This window comes from Peromyscus eremicus, unplaced genomic scaffold, assembly GCF_949786415.1.
Source record: "Peromyscus eremicus unplaced genomic scaffold, PerEre_H2_v1 PerEre#2#chrX_unloc_1, whole genome shotgun sequence".
Taxonomy (NCBI): Eukaryota; Metazoa; Chordata; class Mammalia; order Rodentia; family Cricetidae; genus Peromyscus; species Peromyscus eremicus.
This window is the reverse complement of record NW_026734288.1, coordinates 5,661,274-5,685,696: the sequence shown is the minus strand read 5'-3', so window position 1 is coordinate 5,685,696 and position 24,423 is coordinate 5,661,274. Positions and strand designations below refer to the sequence as shown.

The 24,423-nt window shown below is 40.8% G+C and overlaps 1 protein-coding gene across 1 annotated transcript in view; it reads right to left on the bottom strand.

Moving 5' to 3' along the window:
- Positions 1–2,844: 2,844 nt before the first annotated feature.
- Positions 2,845–24,423, bottom strand: part of LOC131900948 (zinc finger protein 431-like) — a 66,082-nt gene continuing 44,503 nt past the window's right edge. Inside the window, exons 5-6 of the mRNA XM_059252257.1 lie at positions 3,453–3,486; positions 2,845–2,903 (exon numbers count right to left, since the gene is read on the bottom strand). Of these exons, the coding sequence (XP_059108240.1) occupies positions 2,845–2,903; positions 3,453–3,486 (93 nt within the window). The remainder of the gene's footprint in view (positions 2,904–3,452; positions 3,487–24,423) is intronic.

Here is a 24,423-nt window from a genome sequence, read left to right as displayed (position 1 = left end):
GATGGTTTAGAAGTACAGAGCATTTTGTGCTGTTCCTGAGGACACAGATATTATTCGCAGAAAGCACATTTTAGCTGATCATGCCCTGCCTGCAGGGCTTCAACAGGTTCTTGACCACCCTAAGGATGGAATGATAGGGACAGGAGATACAAGGAAATACACCAAGTCTAGATTCTGATCAAGGTGCCACTTTATTTTTCTCCAGAAGGGTTTATATAGTTCCTTCAGGGTGGGGGGAGCAAGAAGCTGTCATCTGCATAAGGTGGGGCAAGCTAACAGGATGTTTGTATAGGATGTTTACAAGGTGAAAGGGTCAAGGGCTCTGCCTCAATGTCCTGTTGCTAGGCAACCTGCCTGTAAGATGATCTAGTTCCCTGTCTTATGGGGGTCTGTATTTTTCCACTAATTAGAGATTCTGTCCTTGTCCCTGACATCTTCCCCTTCTTAGTAATAAATCTAAGGGCCAACAAAAACCAGGTTCAAATGGTCTAAAAGGAGGGCTCTGAAAGAGGCTTTGCATGGAGGATTACAGAGGCCATATCCCTCTAAAGGTTGTGAAAAAAGGTTCGAGAGGGAATGTCTCTCCAGACTCAAGCACCACAGGCGTCCCCATAGTGCAGGAATCAATGGACCATGCAGTTTTTTGAGAAAGCTGAAATGGGTAAGCGCAAGGCTGTTACTGCACAAACGCTATGCAACAGGGCATGTAATCCAGGCTCTCGGGATTTGGGGGTACCATGGTCCCCAGCCTGTGCAGTCCCAGCTGCACTCCAATCATGCCTTGAGTGAGCCTTTTTCCCACACACAGGTGCAGCCTCCCCTGAGTGAAGGGGTCTGTGTGGGGCATCTCTTGTCAGGGGAAATTTCAACCCTGGAGACCTGCATATCAAGGCGGTGGTAATGAACCTGGATCTGCCTGGCCAACAGGTCTGTTATTTGGCTTCAGATGAACTGAGCCAGGAAAGTGCCCATGGCCCAAAGGCAAGGACCAGGAGCAGGCCTACAACAGGTCCTAGGAGGGAGGAAAGAAGGGTTGTTAGCTAAGGGGAGTTGGAAAACCAATTCTAGAACCACCCAAGCTCTTATTCTCCTTTTCTTTTTCTCTTTTTCTAGTCCTTTTCTAACCTACCATTCTGTCCCTGACTACCCCCGTGTGGTCTGTAAAGAAGCAACATTCCTCTTTGAGCCCAGTACAAAGGCCACCTTGTAGAAAGAGGAGATCCAGGCCTCTCCTGTTCTGTAAAACTACCTCAGCTAGGGAGGAAAGGGATGACTCGAGGGCAGAAATTCCCTGTTCAAATTGGGCAATATCCTCGTCTATGGACAGTTGAAGCTCAGATTAATGTTGGTTGGACAGGACCAAAGAGGCAATTCCTGTGCCTGTTTCAATTGCTCCAACCCCCAGAAGGACTGCTAAGGTGATAGCAGTAACAGGCTACTGTCAAGGCATTCGTTTCAGCACGGCTTTTCTTCCTAGAGATCTAGGAATTTATCTAAGGAATAATAGGTTAGTCTAGGTGGAAGGGACCTAAGTGCCCTGAGTGGCATCTCTGGTGCTACCCTATTTGCTGTGCTACCTGCAAGCCACAGGCTGTGTCAACCAGGCCCAACATGGCTATGACTGCCTGTGACACCAAGGCCAGCAGGTCCGACAAGCCTTTCTGACACCTTGGATGAAAATTCAGCACTGCCCTTGGAAACATGACCCCTGCTGTCAGACTGGATTTGTGACAAGCAGTGTCCCTGCTCAGCCCAGAACATGATTGACTAAGAGACTTGTATACTGTGTGAAAAGTCTCAAACACAGTTGGCTGTAAAGTTCCCACTGTCCCCCCACAGGAACTCTGAGCAGAGTGATAACAGAGCTAAAGGGCTGGTGGGGGTTGCTGTGGGCAAGGACAACAGCCTGGAGGGCTTGATGGAGGGACAGCATTTGAAACAGAAGAAGTTTCCTCAGGAGAGGGGCTATCTCTCCTGGGCAGATCAGGTATATTTACAGCTCTAACCAGGAGTTTTGGTAGCCATCTGGGAGCAGTGTATCTCTTTTATGGCACCATTAACAGGACTTAGTCTTTCTGTGATGATCAGCAATGGTGTTAATGTTGAATGTTCTCCTACCCCATATCATGAGAATCAGAAGGCTGTTGGCCTTTTCAGATCCCTCCTCCACCTACCAGCCCCTGTGACTCTCTCCTCATGAATGAAGGAGCCAGCAGGGGCCAAGGTGGAAAAGCCCTCCCCTCCACCCTCCAAGGCCCCACAAGTTCCCCTCCCCCCAGTGCCACCAAGACCCGACCCTCCACAACAGCAAGCATCCAGCCCTGCCAGCACTTCAGTTTTGGGAACCACCTCCAAGGCCGGCTCCGTCCCCCCCCATAAAGACAAACCATGGCCAACACCTCCTTCACTTTGAGATCCTCCACCACCATCCCCTCCAGACCCGCCTTACTCTGTTGGAGCAGAAACATGATCTCAGAGACAGTCCCTGCTTTGTACACCAGACGATTGTCCATCTAGAGACAAAATGTCCCCCATCCCCTCTAGTCACCCATGGGACTCATGGTTGCCTCGACAAATCCAAAAGCATCAGTAGCTACCCCAAGCCCTAGTTCCTGGCAGGCAGGATTTGCGTTTTCAAAGGCCAAGTGTTTAACGAAGGTAATTTTGTTTTTGTCCGGCCCGAACAGTCTCTCGGCCGGGAGGGAATTTTGCCTGTGCTACATTTGTATCATAGGGGGAGTTGCCGAGAAGTTTCTTTAGCATCCAAGTTTTTGAGGACAGCTGTTCAAGTGAAGTAGTGGGAGTGGAGAAGGAACAAGGAAATCTGTAACTGGTTGTGATCAATTAGGTGTAAACATCACTACCCTCGAACCAATCCTCCCGGGAGACCTCCTCGGCAGGGTCTAGAGGGAAGTTAGAGGTAAAATTGTTAAGAGAGGGATAAAGATGGGCAGGAGCAGACTCCTGGGGATTCCTAGGTTTAAAAGTCATGAGCATCCCCTCTTCCATAGAGTGCAGGTAGTGATCCGAGGGACAGACCAAAGGCGCTTGAGAAAGCACTGGGGGGTCTTAGAGCAGGTAGAGGGGGAGCGAAAGGCTTCTTTGAAGATTTTTTCTCCTATATTAATAAGCTCTTCTATATCAGGGGAATATTTATAGACCCTGAGAATGTCACTAATAAGCTTCCAGTAAGAAAATGTGGTGACAGGAATCTTCTCTAGTCCAAAAGTCCTGTAGTAATCATCTAAACAGTCCCCAAGACATGCCCAATTTTTTTCATCTATGGTTCCTTCCTGGGGGAACCAAGGACATGTGTCTATAATATAATCCAAAAATGCTCTAAGATCTTTTTTCTTTACCCTAGTTCCTTGTATCTTGAGGGCCTCTTTTAGGCCAGAAAGGAATAAATCTTGTGACGATGTTGGCTGTCCCATGGCTCATCACTTTCTTACCTGCGTCATCGCCATTCTCCTCCGGGATCACGTCCTGAACCGAGCGATTTCAGGGGGATCCAAAAACTTCACCAAGACCTTGGCCTTCCTCCAGGAGATGATGTTATGAATCCTCAAGAGGTGGTTTCATCCACGTTGGTTGCCAGTTTGCCCCACCTACAGGGCTTCAATGGGTTCTCAACCACCCTAAGGATGGAATGATTTCGAGAGGAGATACAAGGAAATACACCAAGTCTAGATTCTGATCAAGGTGCAACTTTATTTTTCTCCAGGAGGGTTTAAATAGTTCCTTCAGGGTGGGGGGAGCAAGAAGCTGTCATCTGCATATGGTGGGGCAAGCTAACAGAATGCTTGTATAGGATGTTTACAGGGTGAAAGGGTCAAGGGCTCTGCCTCAACATCCTGTTGCTAGGCAACCTGACTATAAGATGATCTAGTTCCCTGTCTTATGGGGGTCTGTATTTTTCCACCAATTAGAGATTCTGTTCTTGTCCCTGACAAAAACCAGTATTTCTCTTATACTTGTTGTGTCTGTGCTGTTTTGTTAAAGGGGGAGTTAGTGTCAAGAGTCAGGGAAAGTTGACATGGAGAAAACTTAATCCATATACCACCAGTCTATGAGGACAGAAAGTCAAATTGAATTCAATGTGGAAATCTTATATTTGTTATTCTTCCTTTACTATGTACATATCATATGTCACTATGGATACAAGCCATATGAGCATAGGGATATAGAAACACATAACATACCTCTCTCTCAGAGCATTTAGAAAATAAGTAGAAGTCCCAAAATGAATATAATTGTTAAAATTAATTCAAGTATACAAGTATTGGTTTTTTAGCTTCCTTGTTAATACATCAATGAACTCACACTACAGAAAAGTCTTGAGTTCTAGGACTGTGCAAATATTACATGTGTGTAAACACAGTGATAAAACCCAAAGAACAGATTCCTCTTTAGTGTGGGAACAAACTGTAAAATTAATTCTTAAAGATGTAAAGAGTCAACAGCATATTGACGATGGTAAAATTTTAATGTGCCAATTATCCTTGTAGGCATGAAAGAAGCCAAACTGGAGAGGAACTTTCTGTTTATACTCAATATGTTAAAGATTCTGCATATGATAGTCAGCATCAAAAGCATAAAAGATCACATCCCGGAGAAAAATTCTATGAATGTAATCAGTGTGGTAAAGCCTATGCTCATCACAATACACTTCAAATTCATAAAAGAACACATACTGGAGAAAAACCCTATGGTTGTAATCAGTGTTGTGAAGCCTTTGCTTATCATGATGCTCTTCAATTACATAAAAGAACACATACTGTAGAGAAACCCTATGAATGTAATGAATGTGGTAAAACCTTTCATTATCACAGTGTTCTTCAAGTTCATAAAAAAACACATACTGGAGAGAAACCCTATTAGTGTAATGAATGTGGTAAAGCCTTTGGTTATTACAGTCATCTTCCAGTACAAAAAAGAACACATACTGGAGAGAAATCCTATGAATGCAATGAATGTGGTAAAGCCTTTCGTTATCACAGTGTTCTACAGTTACATAAAAGAACACATACTGGAGAGAAACCCTATGAGTGCAGTGAATGTGGTAAAGACTTTGGTCATCCCAGCACCTTTCAAGTACATAAAAGAACACATACTGGAGAGAAACCATATGAATGTAATCAATGTGGTAAAGCTTTTGATTATAACAGTAATCTTCAAGTACATAAAAGAACACACACTGGAGAGAAACTCTTTGAATGTAATCAATGTGGTAAAGCCTTTGCACAACATGGTGCACTTCAATTGCATAAAAGAACACATACTGGAGAGAAACCCTATGAATGTAATCAATGTGGTAAAGCCTTTGCACAACAGGATGCTCTTCAATTGCATAAATTAACACATACTGGAGAGAAACTCTATGAATGTAATCAGTGTTGTAGAACCTTTGCATATTACAGTAGTCTTCAATGGCATAAAAGAACACACACTGGTGAGAAACCCTTTGAATGTAATGAATGTGATAAAGCCTTTATTGAAAACAAATGCATAGAATAATATATACTGGAAGGAAACCCTATGAATGTAATAATTGTGGTAAAGCCTTGGTATGTCACATTGCTCTTCAAAGACATAAAACAACACATGCTGGAGAGAAACCATATGAACATATGTAGTGTGGTAAAGCCTTTACACAACACAGTTATCTTCAAGTACATAAAAGAACACATACTGCAGAGAAAACTTATGAATGTAAATACTGTGGCAAAGCCTTTGCACATCATAGTAATCTTCAAGTACATAAAAGAAGTCATACTGGAGAAAAACCCTGTAAATATAAACAATGTGGCAAAGTCTTTGTACAACAGAGCATACTCTTCAAGTACATAAAAGAACACATACTAGAAAGAAATCCTATAAATGTTATTAATGTCTTAAAGCCTAGTCATAATACATGGTAACCTTATAACTGTATATTGTCTAGTGTGTAATTGGTCTCTTAATGCCTTTGAATATAACGGTAGACTTAGGGGATCTAGAAGATCTTATAGTAAAATGAATCTAAATATATATGAACTGGTATGATCCTTAGCCAGCATAAGGTTTGAGGTTGGATGTAGCTTGTTCTTTTCCTCTGATCTTTCAGTGTTCACTCCAAGTACTGGCTCCAGGTTTATTTTTATTAATAAGACCTTTTTAAATTTGTCTATATCTGGTGCCCAACTTATCATGTACAAATTCATGTAAAAGCTACTTTTCTGTGGCCTTCCAGGCCCCAGCGAAAGCCTGAGGTGCATGGGGCTGGTTGTGGTGGTACATGCTGGTAGGATTTGCTGACAGATGCAGAAGCAGGAAGATCTCAAGTTCAAGACTAGCCAGGGAGGCTTGTTGAGGAGAAGCTGTGGTTGGGCAAGGCTACAAATGGTATTGGTGGGACCATGGAGGTGTTGGCTTCTGCTTCAAGTTGCCAGCTGCTTCTCATCATGTTGGTGGTGATGGAAACACTGCTACTGGAGACAAAGAGTTTACTGCTGCTTGTTCAGAGAACAATTGCCATGACCATCTTGATACAAGAAAGCATTAACAATGGTCAGTTTGGAGAAGTTTGGCGAGGAAAGTCGAGGAAAGAAATTGCTGTGAAGATATTCTCTTCTAAGGAAGAACATTTGTGGTTCCAAGAGACAGACATTTATCAGACTGTGATTGCTCCAAACCACAGATGAGGCAAAAAAAATCTGCAGGGGACCATGACATGCCTAACAGCAACTTTCAAATTTTCGAAAGGATGACAGAATCCCACAATGATGATTCCACATGGAATATGATAAACCAATAAGCTGATTAACACCACCGAAGGATATGCTTTGGACTACAAACTGCTCAAGACGATTTTGAGATGGCTAGCTGAGATGATTCAGCTTCACAGACTTCTTGAATTTCCATTATGCAAAGACTGGACAAATCATACAGGACTTGACAATTAACCCAAAATTTTCCTTTCAAAAATCCATAAAGATCTCTTCACCTCTAGACAGCAGAAAGTAATTTAAAGAATTAAACAACCACACTCTCAAGAGGTAGAGTGGTTGGTTTTTTGGTCATTTAAAGAGTTATGGATATTGTCGTTATTTGTGATGGTTGGTTACAAGATGTTACTACATTAATTGTCAAAAAAAGTTAAACAAAGAAGATTAGATACAGGGTTCTTGTTTTAAAAAAAGGAAAAGAAAAAGAAAAAAGGATATAGAAAAGGGTAGATTGTTGATTCTACTCTGAAAAGAAAAAAAATGAAGATATTGAAATGATATGATAAAATGTAGGTTTTTGAACCACTGGGAAAAGAAAAAAAGAAGGAATATGAATATAAGATGAAAAGATTATTGAATATACTTTTGAAAAGGAACTACTTGTTTTAAATAAGGTAAGTAATGAAATTTTTGTCTGAATTAATGAAATATTAACAAACTGGACCTTGTTAATGTATATAATGGACCTTTTTGTTTGAATTTGTCAAATTTTAATGGGCTAGAGATTATTAATGTAATTCTTGACTCTGTATATTGAGTATACTTATTTTACTTACTGTATATGCTTTGTCATATTAATTAGACACAAAGGGAAAATATGATAATATTTTATCTATGTACATTAATAAAACTTATCAGGCATTAGAGAACAGAACAGCCACTAGATTAGACAAAGAGGCCCGACAGTAGTGGCACAGACCTTTAATGCCAGCACTTGAAATCTCATGTCTTGCTTGAGAAAGGCACATGCCTTTTATTCCAGGAAGTGATGGGAGAAAGCAAAAAAGTATATAAGACATTCAGACCAGAAACTAGAGGCTTTTTAAGCTTTTAGGCTTTCAAGCAGCAGTTCAGCTGAGATCCATTCAAGTGAGAATTCAGAGGCTTCCAGTTTGAGTAAACAAGATCAGCTGAGAAGTTGGCCAGGTGAGGTTAGCTGTGGCTTGTTCTGTTTTTCTGATCCTTCAGCATTAACCCCAATACCTGGCTCCAGGTTTGATTTTATTAATAGGACCGTTAGAAATTTGTTTACAGAGGTTTTTTACTCTATATAAAAAATTGACACATGTCAATAATCTGTTAAAGATTTATGATGTCCTTTATTTTGTTTATACCTGGAAACTTATATAGACAAAAGGTCTATCAATTTAAATGATAAAGTAACCCTCTTAGATTTCATACTTCTATTCAATCATATGAGGTAATGAATGAATCCAGATATAAAAGTTCATAGGTGTATATTATTGCCTTTTTTGTTGCTTTGATAACACATCATTCTAAGTGAACTTAAAAAAAGAGTTTATTTTGACCCTTCATTCCAGAGCAATATATGTACCATTTAAAAGTGGCATGGAAACAAGTATCAGACATGGCAGCTAATGCAGGAGGTTAAGACTTCACATTCTTTACCTGGAGAATAAGCAGAAAGTGTAAATTGGAAATGCTGTGCAGATGTAAATTCTCAGGCTAACCCCAGTGACATATTTCATCCAGCAGGGCAGCATTTCCTAAGTCTTCCCAAATAATATCACAGACAAGAATGATTGATTTCTCTGACTTCAAGTCTACATGTTGCTTTTTTTACATGAATCACTTCATGATGGAGAAAATCTCTGTAACTTTTGAGATTCCTAAACACCTTTGTGACAGGAATTACATAGAAAAATATTTATGATGAAAATTAGTTTAAAGATTTGTTTTCATTTTAATTATGCAATGTTTGTGCATCTTTGTGTGGGTATGTGTATGTGCATTCTGTTTTTTAAGAAGGTTAGACCCTTGGAGCTTCTTGTAGCAGGAATTACTGAAGGAAGTCATCAAAACCCAGACCTTGGTCCAGGGAATGAACTTGTATTAGAGGCTTGGCCATGTCTCTATCCCTGTCAGTATTATAAAGCTTTTGTTTTATATCATCTTTATTAAGACTTTAGACATAACAGTTGTTTTCATTTTCAAGGAAAAAAAAACTTGTTTCAAGTCTTTTTCATTGTAGCCTTGAAATAAGTAAATTATTAATCAAGTTCACTAAAGACTGGCGTGAAGACCACATTGTGGCTTCTATTTTGCCACATTTGAGGTAGATATTGTAGTGTGAGATACTTGTGGCAAATCTAATTAATGAAGTTTATTTTGTGGACATATATTCCTTTTGTGGATTTTGTTCATCTTTTGCGCCTTCACTTAGTGAGATTTATCTGCTGCAGTGTAGAGAATGGTATGGCTATCATCTAAGTGTTTCATTTTTGTTTAACTGTCACCTAGTATGTGATCATACTTTTCAAGTAAGGGCATCTGTGAAAGGGTGGTGGATTTTTGTTCCTCATTGTACTTTTCATATTTTTTCACAAATTCCCTAAAATATTTGTTATCCACCCTGGTTTTAATGTCAGTAATTTGTCATGAATACATTAGAATTGTGTGTTAATATTCTGAGTACAAGCCAAAGGGTAGATATTGTGCTCCCAATGATTAATGTTTTCTCAAAATATTTTAAATATGTTAATGTTAAAATACTTAAAAGAGAATAAAAAAAACATTAAACATTTCATGTACATATCCAAAGATACATTTTCTTCAATCTGAAAGAGATGTAATAATTTAAGTTAATCAGTAATCAACTGTATATTTCACAATATAATTTGATATATATAGATAGATATTGATATATAGATACATATTATTTGTAATTCCATGCCTCTTCATGTCCTCATCTGTTATCCATTTGGCACTTCATCTTGAAGTATTATCTTCTAAAGGAATTATTCAGTGATGCCACAAAATGTATTAATAGTAAGATTTACTTTATAATTTTCTTGATGTGTTTGTGTGTGTGTGTGTGTGTGTGTGTGTGTGTGTAATATAGGCCATGACACAATTGTGGAGAATAGAAGAGCACTTTATGGCATCTACATTTGTCTATCTTCATATGGTGATCCTAATGAGGTCACAGCCTTGTACAACACAGACATTTCTAACAGAGCTGTCTCATTGATGCTCAGATAAGATTAGTTGTAAAACTGTAATATATTGTTTGTTGTGTTGTAAACATGTTTTCATTGAAATATAATGGAAAATAGGAGAAATTGAATAATAAATCCTATTTGTGAATGAAATGACATACTGTTATCATCTTTGTTTTTGTTTTTATTGCATGTGGAATCAATTAGTTAGTTAATTCTGAGGACCAAACATTTGTTTATAGCACTTTCTCAGAACAACAAATGAATGTCAGAGAATAATTTCTGTGAGTAAAGATGATTGCTGCTAATCCTGATGTCCTGAGTTCAATCTCTAGGAAACCCATACGATTCATACAAAATTTTATCTTCTTTCTACATTTGTGGTATGGCATATGCACACTCATATACCAGCACATACATAAATAATTTAAAAACCCAAACAAGTGCCACTGAGGTCACTGACAACCAAATGATTTCCTGTTTCCACAGACATGTGACCAATAATAACATACATAAAATGTGAATAAACATTTATATCCTAGGATCCAAATTTCTAACAGCCCTGGTTAACATACTATTTATCTCTGGGGTTTTTTAGAGGCAGTCCTATTTTGGCTAAGTTGTTCTTTGTGTAAATTATTATTTCCTAAGCATTGGTAAATCCTTTATAACACCAATTATAATCTTCAAAGTTGCAGCTATTAAGTGGAGTGCTACCTAGTACATAAGATGCCATTTACAACTTCCTTAAATTAACTCCAAATGAATGTTACACCTACATGTCAAATGCAAAATGCAGAACTTTCAATGTACTTGAAACTAGGCCTTTCCGAGTTTGGCAACCTGCATAAGTTTTGGGAGGTTTCTCTAAGAACCTGATGTATAAAGCAAAAACGTCTCTACTTCCAATACTAGGAATAGGCTTTGGAGACCCGGTAAAAGAAAGGATTTCTTCATATCCTCAGAACCCCACACTTTCCACACAAGGGGCTGTGGTTATCAGTCCCAACACCACTGTGGACTTTCTTTATAATGTTCGTGAGTTATGCTGTGTTCTTCATTTGCAAAATTGTCTGATTAGCCTCCTTTTGACTTGATACACTTCATTTTAAAACTGAACCCATTAATTTTCATTAGCAAGAGACTTGCTGTTGAATTTGGCACAAATCTCAGGCAGCTGGGAAATGTCTGTCCTTAGATTGCAATGCTGGTCTGGGAACCACTGTGTTGTGTTCCTTCTGCTTACCTGGTCCTGTCACTCAGTCTTCACTAGCCAATCAGAGCCTCCAGTGGATCCATCAGTCACATGGGTGTGTTCTTTCTGGAGCCAGGCATCTGGTTCAGCTATTTTCCTTCAGAAATCGGAAGTAGTCACATGTGCTGTGTCTTGGGCTCCATCTTGGAGAGAGTGAGTCAGCTCAACAGCAGCACCATGGTGAGTGAGGAGTTACTCTCCACGGATGTGGAGGAGCATTGGACCAATATGAGTGAGGGGCCGCTGTCCCCAGGTGGGAAAGTGTGGAAAGCAAAGGTGAGTAAGAGGATGCTGTCCCCATTCAGGCAGGTGGATCAACCAACTGAGGCTCTGGAGCTGGTTTGGAGGGTCCTCCTCTGGCTGGGTGGGAAAAAGCTTCCAGACTTAGAGTTCAGCATGTTCTTGTCTGCCTGTGTCTGCCTGGTCCACCATGGACCTATGTTGTCCTTGTAAGTCCCTGGGTGGGGTTGGCTGCTTCTGAATAACTTCACTCCCTGGGCTGTATCTGCACAGAGCATTGGTAGCAGATCTCTACTGAGAACTGTCCTTGTTGTTAATGCCACTGTGAAATTCTGGTGCCTGTAGTGCTTATATTGTCAAATGTGGAGAAATTATACCAGATTTACCAAACTTGGAGGACGTCATGCCTGGGAAGAGGAATAGGATGTGCTCTGGGAGATTGGTAGATTTTACTAAACTACTGAATCCCCAGATTAGCTTCTTGTCTGACCATAGTATGGAAGGACACACCTGAGGTTTTTGCTCTCTACATCATTTGATCTCTGCACACGCATTAGGGTAACTACTAATGTCCCAAAATGCCACTGGGTAGTCCTAGCTAATGAGGGACTCAGAAAGATTTAGCAATCAGTAGCACCAGTAGGATGTAGCTTACAGGTTCTTTCCAGGATTCTCCCCTTGTTTTGTTGTAGGGAGCTTTAAGGAAGCCCACAAGCCATGCCATGGAGTGTGTGAGGGCCACTGTCCCTAGACCAGCAGGAGCAGGTTGGTTGAGCTGTCAGAGCAGCTTGGAATGGGATGAAACATGAGCCAGACTGAGGTCTGTTGCTCCTGTGGTAACCTGAGCAGTGGCCCTTGTCCTCTGAACTTTGTGGAGTATGGATTCCCTGGGGATGGGAGGCTCTGCCATCCTGGCATGGGAGAACATGAGCTTGTATTACCCTGCATCCTGCTATGTAATTGAGAATTGCTTTGACCTCCTAATCCTGCCTTTGCTGCCCAGTGTTAGGTACACAGTCCTGCAAATCCCATCAGTCTGGATAATAGAATGTGCACATAAATGACCCTGTGTTTTGGATGAGGAATATGGAGTGCTCTAGGAGAGTGGAAAATGTCTTCTAAAATACAAACTTTCTTGACTAGGCCCTGTCTTCTGGGCTGGAATGCCAGAGCTGGAAGCAGTGTACTTTCTGAATTGTTTAATCTCTGAACACCCAGTAGGGGAGCTGTTAATATTCTGAGGCCCAGGAGGACAGGCTTAGCCAATGAGGGACTCTGGGAAGGCTTAGCAATGTGGAGTCCTGGTGGCAGGTAGCTTATAGTTTAATTCCAGGATTCTTCTCTGCTTCTGCTGTAGGGAGTTGTAAGGAAGAACAAAAGCTAAGCCATGGTGGGTATAGAGTGTTCAGAGCAGGTCTGTTGATCAGTCATTTGTGCTGGAACTCACATGGACCATGAGGCAGACTGTGCTTCTGTTGGTCCATATGGTGGCCTTGGCAGTTACCTTTGTCCTCGGAACTTCCCTGTGGATGGATTTCCTTGGGAGGGGAGACTCTGTAGCCTTGGCATGAGAGGATATAATGCTTGTAGTTTCACTGTTTAGTGTGCACACATAGACGTGCTTTTGGTGTGAAGTGAGAAGGCAGATTGGAAAACTGAAGGTCTGGTTTCTAGAAGTTCTGAACATTGCACTTCTCTTTCATGATTGTCTTATAAATGCTACAAATAATTTAGAAACGATAGAAAAGTGGGGATGTGGACCATCTTTCAGTAATATGTGATTAGAACCTTCTAACTTTCTGCTACCACCAGCTACAAAAGTGTTTTTCAGTGAAATTTCATTCTAGGGGATAAAAAAAAAATCTGAGCTGCAGAGGTTTATCAGGTGTGCATGATGTTGGATGGGTGGATAGGGCAGAATCAACTCTTGGGCCATAATTCATGTGACAGGAAGTATTCATAACTAATAGGAAGCCTTTGTTTCATAATTTGGGAGCTGATTGGTAGTTCATAAGAAAGTCTGCTCAATGCCCTCAATTACTGTCTCAAACTGGTTGTTTCATTTTTCTTATTTATATGTCTATGCACAGAAATAAATATGAGCTGCTGAGTCCATTTGGTATTTCTTCTATTTATATGATTTCAGTGCAGGCCACTTTGTTTTGGATAACCAACTAGGAGGCTCATCCCTGGGAAAAAGAATTCTCCCTCTTAATAGTCATTAGTTTTCTGTAGCACATTGTCTAGGGAGAGAATCTTATTAGACTCTTCCCCTGAAAATTCTACGTCAGTATGTGTACTGGCCATATTTTCTCCTTTACCTAAGATTTTCTTGCAGGGCTCAGGGTCTGTCTACATTGCCAGCTGTGACTCTGGCTTCCCAGCTCCTGTATGATTCCAGTTCTGGAGGTCCAGGACTTTATCAGGGCCCTGTGGGTATACTGCATGGACTGTCCTGCTGTCTCCACTGACCTTGATCTTAGAGCAGCTTTTCAATTTACATGACAAGTACTCCTCATCGTGTATCTATCCTCAAAACTGAGGTTATCACAGGATCCTTAGGTCCTCTGAATGAGGCTAAAAATATTATCTAGCAGGGTATTTCCAGGGAGGGGGGAATGTCTGTGAAGCATGTTTTGTGGGTTTGTCTCTGAGGGTCTTGCCTGGGAGTGCATCTGGAGATTGCTGTTCTTGTGAGGAGAGGACTGATGTAATTTCTGTTGAGTTTGCCTCAGGGAGAAGTTATGATTAGTTGGTGATCTGCAGGCATGGCCCTGAGTGGAAGGAAGGCAGGGCTGCAGAAGCTCACAGGCCCTGTGCACCAACCCATCACTTGTCTTGCCTATCTCAAATGTCTGTGAAGCTGAAGGGGCTGTTTATAGAGTGGCCCCAGCCCTGATCATTTGCAGTCCTGGAACTATTCCATGCAAATCTCTAGAACCTGAATTGAGCTGGAAAAGGTGTTAACAAGGCTGGTGATGAAATCCTGGGAGGTGGAGGTCTTAGTGCTGCTGCTGTGGATGTTCAGAGTGGCAGGATGCAGGAAATAACCCAGAAACAGCTAGCTCTGTTCATATGGGTGAGAACCTGATAAAGGCAAATTGAGGTAGATGTCTACCTACCATTTTAAAGGACCTTCCTGCTACCAGGTTACCTTCTGATTCTTTAGCCTCTAATCCACTCTCCAGACCCTTCTTTGCATCCAAATTCTTTCCAAATACTTCCTGTTGCCCAGCTGCTTTACAGAGCTTTCCATGGGTCCCCAGTTTCTCTCAGATTTCAGGTATTGATATGTAACATAATGTTCCTTGGACTGCATGAGGTAAAACTGGAAATGTTATAAAGTAATAAGCTCATAACTATTGCTTTGAGACATTTGCTATTTTGTATTTAAAACACTCATTATATTGTCTATTATGAGAATAATGGAGCTTGATATTATAAATTATTACTGTTTCTATAGATTGTGGTTTTGGTGTGTTGGAAAGAGTTGTGGTAATTGCATTAAGAATGGCAAAGACCTGCCAAACAACTGACAACAAATGTTGAAGAAGACGTAGGGTAAAAAGATAATGTCATGAGCAAGAAAGATATCTGTAGTTAGTGTGACAAAAGTTATATTTTATGAGGCTGATGGTCATCACACCAAGTTCACACTCGCGATTACTAAGTTCTTAAAACTCCTTTCTCAAGGCTGCTCACCTGTTCTAAGTAGGTTTGCTGAAGGTCAGGTCCAGTCTCTAACATACATCTGTTTTGAGGATTAGGATTATGGGAGTGCAGGCAGATGAGCCACAGAAGACCCAGCACCATGTACTCATGAGCCTTGACTACAAAAAGTAGTGATGGAACAGAAAAAGGCATCCTGGGAAAGGGAGTCAAACGCATACTGATATTGGACTGTTGTAAAGAAAGGCATGCTGGGAAATGACCTGAGGGGCATGATGGGAAATGTAGTTTGTAATACACTAATACTGAGAAAGGCATCCTGGGAAATGAAGTCCAACACCTAGTGATGATCTAATGTGAGTGAACTGGAGGTTTCCTCCCAACTCCAGAGCCATGACAGGATATGCAGTTTATAGAACAATGACAACGTAAAGAGAAAAGCATGATGGGAGATGAAGTCCAGACCTGAGAGACACCTAACCCTTATCCTAACTTTGACCCTGACCCTGACCTTACCTCCTGACCCTGACTCTGACCCTAAAACTAACCCTAACCCTAACCCAAAACTTAACCGTAACCCTAAGCATAACCTTAACCCTTAAACCTAATCCTGACCTCCTGACCCTGACCCCCTGACCCTAACCCCAGGACCCTGATCCCCTGACCCTAACCCCATGAACCTGACCCCCACCCTCACACTGCTGAGGGCACAACAAACCTGCAGATAGTCACGTCCATGAGCTGAGGACTGTGACACATGCTGAGGGCCCTGGACACCTGCTGAACAAAAGAGGAAACTCCTGAGGACACAGGACACCTGGGAAATGGAGTCCAAATGTCAGGGTGCTGTGGAGAAAGGCATTCAGGGAAATGAAGTCCAAAGCATACTGATAGTATAAAGAAGGAACAGGAAGTTTCAGTCTGCCTCAACAGGCACGATGGGAAATGTAGTTTTTAATATACAATACACAGAAAGGCATCCTGGGAAATTAAAGTCAAAGCATATGATGGTATTAAGAGGAAACAGGAAGTTTCTTTTTGACCCTAGAGGCATGATGGGAAATGTACTTTCTAGAACTATTCTAACGTACTGAAAAGGAAACTTGGAAAATGGAGTCCAATCCATACTCATGGTGTCATCAAAGGCATCCTGGAAGAGGACACAAGAGGTATGATGGGAAGTGTAATTTGTAGCACACTGGCAATGTAGAGAAAGGCATCCTGGGAAATGGAGGCCAAAAAGAAATGATGATATAAAGATAGAACAGGAAGTTTCCTTCCAACTTGAGATCCATGAGGGGATATGTGGTTTCTAGAACATTGCAGATGTAGAGAGAAAGGCATCCTGGGAGATGAAGTCAAGACGGAGAGAGCCCTAACCCTGACCCTGATACTGACAGTAAACCCGGAACCTACCCAGACACCGCTGAGGATAACAAACCTCCAGAAGGTCAGTTCCACCTGCTGAGGCCGTATACATGCTGAGGGCCCTGGACACATGCTGAAGAAAAGGGGAAAATCCTGAGAACACAGGACACCTGGGAAATGGAGTCCAACATGTCATGGTGCTGTGGAGAAAGGCATCCTGGAAAATGAAGTCCATAATATAGTGATGCTGAAGAGAAAGGCATCTTGGGATATGAAGTCCACAATGTCATGGTGCTATGGAGAAAGGCATCATGGGAAATGTAGTCCAACTATAGTGATGCCATAGAATAAGATATCCTGGGAAATGAAGTACATATGTACTGATGCTGTAGAGAAAGGCATCGTGGGAAATGGAGTCTAAAATATAGTGACACAATACACAAAGGCATCCTGGGAATTAAAGCACAAAACTCTGATACAATAAGGAGAGGTATTCTGGAAAATAACCCCAGTAGCATGATGAGAAGTGTAGTTTATAATAGACATACAATAAAAAGAAAGTCATCCTGGGAAATGGAGTACAAAGCACACTCATGGTATAAACAGGGAATAGGAAGCTTGCTTTTGACACAAGAGGCATGATGGGAAACATTTTGGCATAGATAATACATAGAAAAGCATGCTGGGAATGGGGTTCAACTGGTAGCGTTGCCAAAAGGAAAGGCATCCAGGGAAATGATGCGAGTGGCATGATGAGAAATGTAGTTTGTAATATAAGGCCAATATTGAGAAAAGCATTTTGGGAAATGGAGTCCAACATCGAGCAATGCTATAAGAAAAGGGATCCTAGGAAATTATCCAAGAGGCATGATGCAGTTTCTAGAACCATTCTAATGTACTGAAAAGGAATCCTGGGAAATGGAGTCCAATCCATACTGATGGTATCATTAAAGGCATCCTGGAAGAGGACACAAGAGGTATGATGGGAAATGTAGCTTGTAGCACACTGGCAATGTAGAGAAAGGCATCCTGGGAAATGGAGGCCAAAAAGAAATGATGATATAAAGATAGAACAGGAAGTTTCCACCCAACTTGAAATTCCATGAGGGGATATGTAGTTTCTAAAACATTGCAGATGTAAAGAGAAAGGCATCTGGGAGATGAAATCAAGATGGAGAGAGAACTAACCCTGACCCTGATACTGACAGTAAACCTGGAACCTGATCCTGACCATATACCTGGAACCTGACTCTAACACTAATACTAACCCAATACCTAACCCTTACCCTAACCCTAACCCTGAGGAGCAAAGGACACACCTATCCCTAACCAATAACCCTAACCAATAATCATAGCTGTAACACTGTACAAACACTAACCCTAACACTAAATTTAACCACGAACCCTAAAACTAGCCCTAACCCTAACCACAAAATCTCCCTACCATAAAAACTCGTAATCCTTAACCCTAACCAGAACCCAATAACAGTAACCCCTGACCCTAACACTAACCCTTATACATAACATTAAACCTAACTCCCTAACCCTAACCCTAATCCTAACAACCTGACCCTAACCCCCTGAACCTGACCCCTGACCATGACCCATACCCACACACTTCTGAGGCAAAACAAACCTGCAGAAGGTCAGGTTCACATGCAGAGGCCCTACACCTGCTGAGGGACCTGGACACCTGCTGAAAAAAGGGAAAATTCCTGGGGATACAGGACACCTGGGAAATGGAGTCCAAAATGTCATGGTGTTATGGAGAAAGGCATCCTGGAAAATGAAGTCCAGAGTAAAGTGGTGCTATAGACAAAGGCATCCTGGGAAGTGAAGTCCAACACCTACTGTTGCACTCAAGTGTGAACAGGAAGTGTCCTCAAAACTCAAGAGCAATGATGGGAAATGGAGTTTCTATTCCAATGCTGATATAGAGAAAAAGGCATCCTGGGAGATAAAGTCCAAAACATAGTGACAATATAGAGCAAGATATCCTGGGAAATGAAGTCCTGATCATAGAGACACCTAAACCAAACCTAACCCTAACCAAAACCATAAAAACGCATATAATTTACTGTAGCTAGAGTTTTCTTGCCTGGCCCACAGTCAGGACAAATCTCTGTCACTCGCCAGTCCCACAGCTGCTCAGACCCTACCAAGTAAACACAAAGACTTACATTGCTTACAAACTGTATGGCCATGGCAGGCTTCTGGCTAACTGTTCTTATATCTTAAATTAATCCATTTCTATAAATCTACACCTTGCCACGTGACTCATGGCTTACCAGCATCTTCACATGCCACTTGTCATGGTGGCAGCTGGCAGTGTCTCCCTCCACCTTCCTGTTCTCTTAATTCTCCTCTTTGTTAGTCCCACCTATAATTCCTGCCTGGATACTGGCCAAACAGTGTTTTATTTAGAGACCAATCAGAGCAATACATTTGACATACAGACCATCACACAGCAATTTACCCTTACACTAACATTAACCTAACCCAAACCCGAACCCTAACCCTAACCATAAATTTAAAGACTAACTGTAATCGCAAACTCCCTCGACCAAAATCCTGAAAACTCGTAACCCTAACCCTAACCACAACCCACTGACCATAACCTGTGACTCTAACACTAACCCTAATGCATACCCCTAAACAAACCCCATAATCCTAAGCCCTTGACCATATCCCTAAAAACTCGTAACCCTTAACTCTGACCCTAACCCCTTACACTAAACACTGACACTAACACTAACCTTGACCATTAACTTTAACCCTAAACCTAACCCCCTAACCCTAACAATAACCCTAAACCTAAGACCCTGACCCTGACCCCCATCATCACACTGCTGAGGATAACAAACATTCAGAAAATCAGGTCACCTTCTGAGGCCCTACACCGGCTGAGAGCCCTGGACACCTGCTGAAGAAATGGGAAAACTCCTGAGGATATAGGACACCTGGGAAAAGGAGTCCAAAATGTCATGGTGCTGTGGAGAAAGACATCCTGAGAAATGAAGTCCATCATAGTGATGGCATAGAGAAAGGCATCCTGGGAAATGAGGTCCATAATGTAATGTTCTAGAGAAAGGCATCCTGGGAAATGAGGTTCAACATGAAGTTGCACTATTGAGAAAGGTATCCTGGGAATTGAAGTCAATAAAGTACTGATGGTATACATAAAGACATACAGGGAAATGGAGTCCAATATGTAGTAATGCTGTAGAGATACGCATCCTAGAAAATAAAGTCCAAATGTACTGATGCTGTAGAGAAAGGCATCCTGGGAAATGAAATCACACATGTAGTGATGTTTTAGAGAAAGGTATCCTGGGAAATTAATTCCAGAATGTACTGATGCTATAGAGAATGGCAAACTGGGAAATGAAGTCCAAATATAATGATGCTCTAGAGAAAGGCATCTTGGGAAATGAGGTCCATATGTAATGACCCTATAAAGAAAGGCAACCTGGGACATGAAGTCCAGAGTGTAATCATGCTATCGAAGAGAGAGTCCTCAGAAATGAAGTCCAGTATGTACTGATGCTGTTCTTTTGCCATGATGTGTATGTAGCTGTGAGAGGACAACTTATGTGTCTGCTATCTATTCATCCTATGTGAGTTCCAGAGATGAAAGCCAGGTAATCACTTGGTTGCCAGTTACCTCAATGGCACCTATTTCTATTTTGAAATTATTTATGTATGTGCTGGCATGTGAGTGTCCATATGCCACATCAGAAGTTTAGAAATAAGAGAAAGATTTGTAGGAGTAATATGGGATTCTAGAGTATGAACTCAGGACACCAGGCTTAGCAGCAACCACCTTTACTCACAGAAACTACTCCCTGACATTGATTTGTTGTTTAGAGAAAGTGTTATAAAAAATGTTTGGTTCTTAGAATAAACTAACTCATTACACATGCAAGAAAAAGAAAAAAAGAGATATCAGTATATCCTTTTTATTTACAAATAGTATTTATTAGTCAATGTTTCCTATTTTCCATTATTTTTAAAAAAAATGTTTTCAATCAGAAAAAAACAGTAATTTCCTGTTTTAATCTTTCAGTTAATTTTATTTCAGCATCAATGAGACAGCTCTGTTAGAAATGTCTATGTTGTACAAGACTGTGACCTCATCTTGATCACCATATGAAGATGGACAAAAGTAGACCCCACAAAGTCTTCTATTCTTCACATATCTGTCATGAACTAAAAACCTATAGTCACATTACACACACACACACACACACACACACACACACACACACACACACACACACACCAGACTTTTTTTTAAGTAAATGTCGCTGCTATTACATTAACTGGTACCTCTATAATTCACTTAGAAGGCAATACTTCAAGATATTATGCCAAATGGATAATTGTTGAGGACAGGAAGATGCACAGAATATCAAATAATATATCCATATACATAGTACATCAAGTTCTACTGTAAAATACTCAGTTGATTACGGATTAACTTAAATTATTAAATCTCTTCCAGATAGATGAAAATGTTTCTTTGTATACAAACAAGTATTTAATGTTTTCATATTCTGAATTAAGAATTTTAACATTAACATTGTTAAAATATTTTGAGAAAATAAAAATTATTGGAAGTAAATCATCTATCCTTAGACTTGTACTCAGGAGACTGACACATGAAGATCATGAATTCATATATACATATACATATCTATGACTAATAACTGACATTCATTTGTTGATCTGAAAAACTACTATGAACAAATGTTTGGTCCTTGGAATAAACTAAATAATTTCACATTCAAAAACAGGAAAAACAAAAGAGATAGCAATATATCATTTTCATTTACAAGTAGGATTTAGCATTCAATTTCTCCTAATTTGCATTATCTTTCAATGAAAATATGTTTACAATCTGAAAAGATGCTATTTTATTGATTTAATATCACCACTAATCTTATTTGAGCATCAATGAGACAGGTGTGCTGGAAATGTCTTTCTTGTGCAAGTCTGTAATGTTATGTTGATGACTATATGAAGTTGGACAAAAGTAGACCTCACAAATTAAATCTCACTGCTATTACATTATCTGGCATCTCTGGATAATTCCCTTAGAAGACAATACTTTGGGATGAAGTGCCAAATGCATAACAGATGAGGACATGAAAATGCGTGGAACTTTAAATAATGTATGTATATTCATAGCACATTAATTTTATTGTAAAATATACAGTTGATTACTGACTCACTTAAATTATTACATCTCTTCCACATAGATGAAAATGTTTTTTTGGATATACATGGAGTATTTAATGATTTTTATATTTTCTATTAACTATTTTAAAATTAACATCATTAAAATGTATTTGTAAATAAATTGGTTGCAACAACTCTGGGTTTGGTCCCAGATTTTGCCACCAAAATATGAGTTTTGCAACTCTGAGGAAAAGTGTCTTGACTACTTGGAAGTCAGAAAACACCTTGAGCTGCTTAGGACAACTCTGACAGCTGAAACTGCAAGGAAACAATTCAGTGCTGAAGGGCAAGATATCCTGGACACCTCAAGCTGCTCAGAACAATAGGTCTGCCCTGAAGGCGTCCTAGACACCTGGAGCTGTTTAGCACAGCTCTGATGGTTGGAACTGCAAGGAGACAGTTCAGCCTGGAGAGAAGTTTTTTTTTTTCTACTTCCTGGGAAAGGTAGGCCTGGAAGTGCTTCAGCAGCAAAGGATATCCTAATTGTTCAGGAAAGTCAGGGTATCCTGACTGTTCAGAGAAGTCAGGCTATACCTGGTGTGATGTGGGATGGTCTTCCTGCAGGATATAGCAATCCTGTTCCTCGCCTGGAGAACCACTACAGCTGAGCTTTACTCAGCCCCCACTTAAGGGGTCTTCCTAGCAAAGTTCTGCTTCTTCTGCCTAAAAAATTGCCAATATGTACCAATCTCCTCCAGTTCAGGAGAAAAGTGTTGCTTTTTAGCTCTCCCTTGCTCTGTCCACTGACAGACATCTCAACAATGATAGTCTGTTCAGCTCGCCTTTGCTCAATCCAGTAAGTGATGCCTCAGCAAAGTTCTTCTGTTTATCTCCTTCTTGTCAATTGACTATGGGGGAATCTCAGTGAGGTTCTTCTGTTCAGCTCCCCCTTGCTCAATCCACTATGGGATATTCAGCAAGGATCTTCTGTGCACTAGTGAATGAAGGTCTTCACACCCAAAACTATTTTGAGAAAGTGATTTATTTAGGAAGGATGAGTCCAGGAGAGTAGCTGACTCTACCAGGGTGGAGAGAACAGCTCACAACTGACCAGGCAGGGTGGTTTACATAGGATGTCCTGGGGGCAGAGTCCACCGTGATTGGTTAGTTTTTTTTCCAGGGATTGGCCAGTTTTGTGGGCTAGAGACAGAGATGGCCCTGATTTCAGGGTCAAACTGTGTTTATTTCACTGGCCGTTCTTGGCTTTTTAATACTACCTCTAAGACCAGGGCTTATTTCTTTCACTGACTCTGATTCTAGGGACCAAGAGTGTTATTTTATCACTAGAGTCAGAGTCAGGATATATTTCCTTAGTTCTGGGTTTGGGGATAAAGTGTACATTTCTCTGGCTCAGGTCCCAAACTTAGGCTTTGTTTCATTCCCTGGTCATGGGCCCTTGGGCCAGGGTTCTACTGTCCTACTCTGTGAATGGTTGGTTTCACAAGTCAGTTCACCAGGGGCAGAGATGGCTCTGATTTGAGCCAAACTGTGTTTCTTTCACTGGACTTATATGAGCCACCTTTTCCTCATTCTTAGATCCAGGGTCATATTGGGTTTCTTTAGCTAGCTTTTATCCCCTACATCCCCCTTTTTTGTTTAAAAATAAGCCACTGGGTGTTGGAAAAGTAATAGGCAGCTGGGATGTGGAAAGGGTAATAAGCAATTAAAAGTTGGAAAGGGTAATAAGCAGCTAGGGGCTGGAAAGGGGATGAAGTTATTATTACACTGAGTCCTACTGATTTGGAGCATCGAGGTTCTAGGGACAATCTTGATCTTCCTCCTCAGGATGTAACCAGGTTCTGCAGATCTCTGGCTTTGTCAATAGGTCATGGTAATCCTATAATATTAACTGGTTCAGAGTTGGGTTAGAAATATTTTGGATCTGTTGTTGAAGAAATCTAACCAAGAAATGTATGAGGCAGGGTGCAATTATTATGGCTAGAAAAAGGAAGAAAAGAGGAGATAAGAAAGGCAGCATCCATTTCCATATCTGACTATTAGCACTCCACTGTCTGGGGGCATCAAGCTGTTTCTAGTTTTAAGATCCATCTGGTGTTGTTGGATCTTATCTTTCACTACCCCTGATTGACATAAAAGCAACACTCTTCCCCAAGAGACAAAGATCATCTCTTTCTCCTGTTAATACATGTAATCCTCTCTGATTTTGTAATACTACAGTGGCCAGTGAGTCTATTAGTTCCTGAAGAGTAAAGATGATCTGAGCTACTCATTAGAAATCCTGGATGAATTGTGAGGAAAGCTAATGGTAAATAGCTAGAGAAGTAGTCAGTCCTGCTATTCCAGTGGCTGTGCCTGCACTTATGCCCAGGGCTGCTAAAAGAGTATTATTTGGATGGCTCATTTGTCATGCCTTGCTGCTATGAACTTGGTGTTGGGAATTGGCATGGGTTCTTCACCAGGTACCATCCCTAATTTACAAAACAGGAATACCAGGGTTGGAGTTCCAGACCACCTAGCAGGTAAAGTGATAAACATGAGTACCACAGAGAATAGAGGCATTGTGAATGTTTGGACATAGGGGATGGGTGTTAGTACCAAGGGTAATAGTATTATTGCAGTCTGCAGAATACAGAGTACACACAAAGTGTATTCCTGAGGACTTAGAGAAGTCTGTAATGCAAAAGAAAGGAATGTGAGAGAGATAAGGGGTAGAAGAGACATTTAGCTTGAAGCAAATAACAAA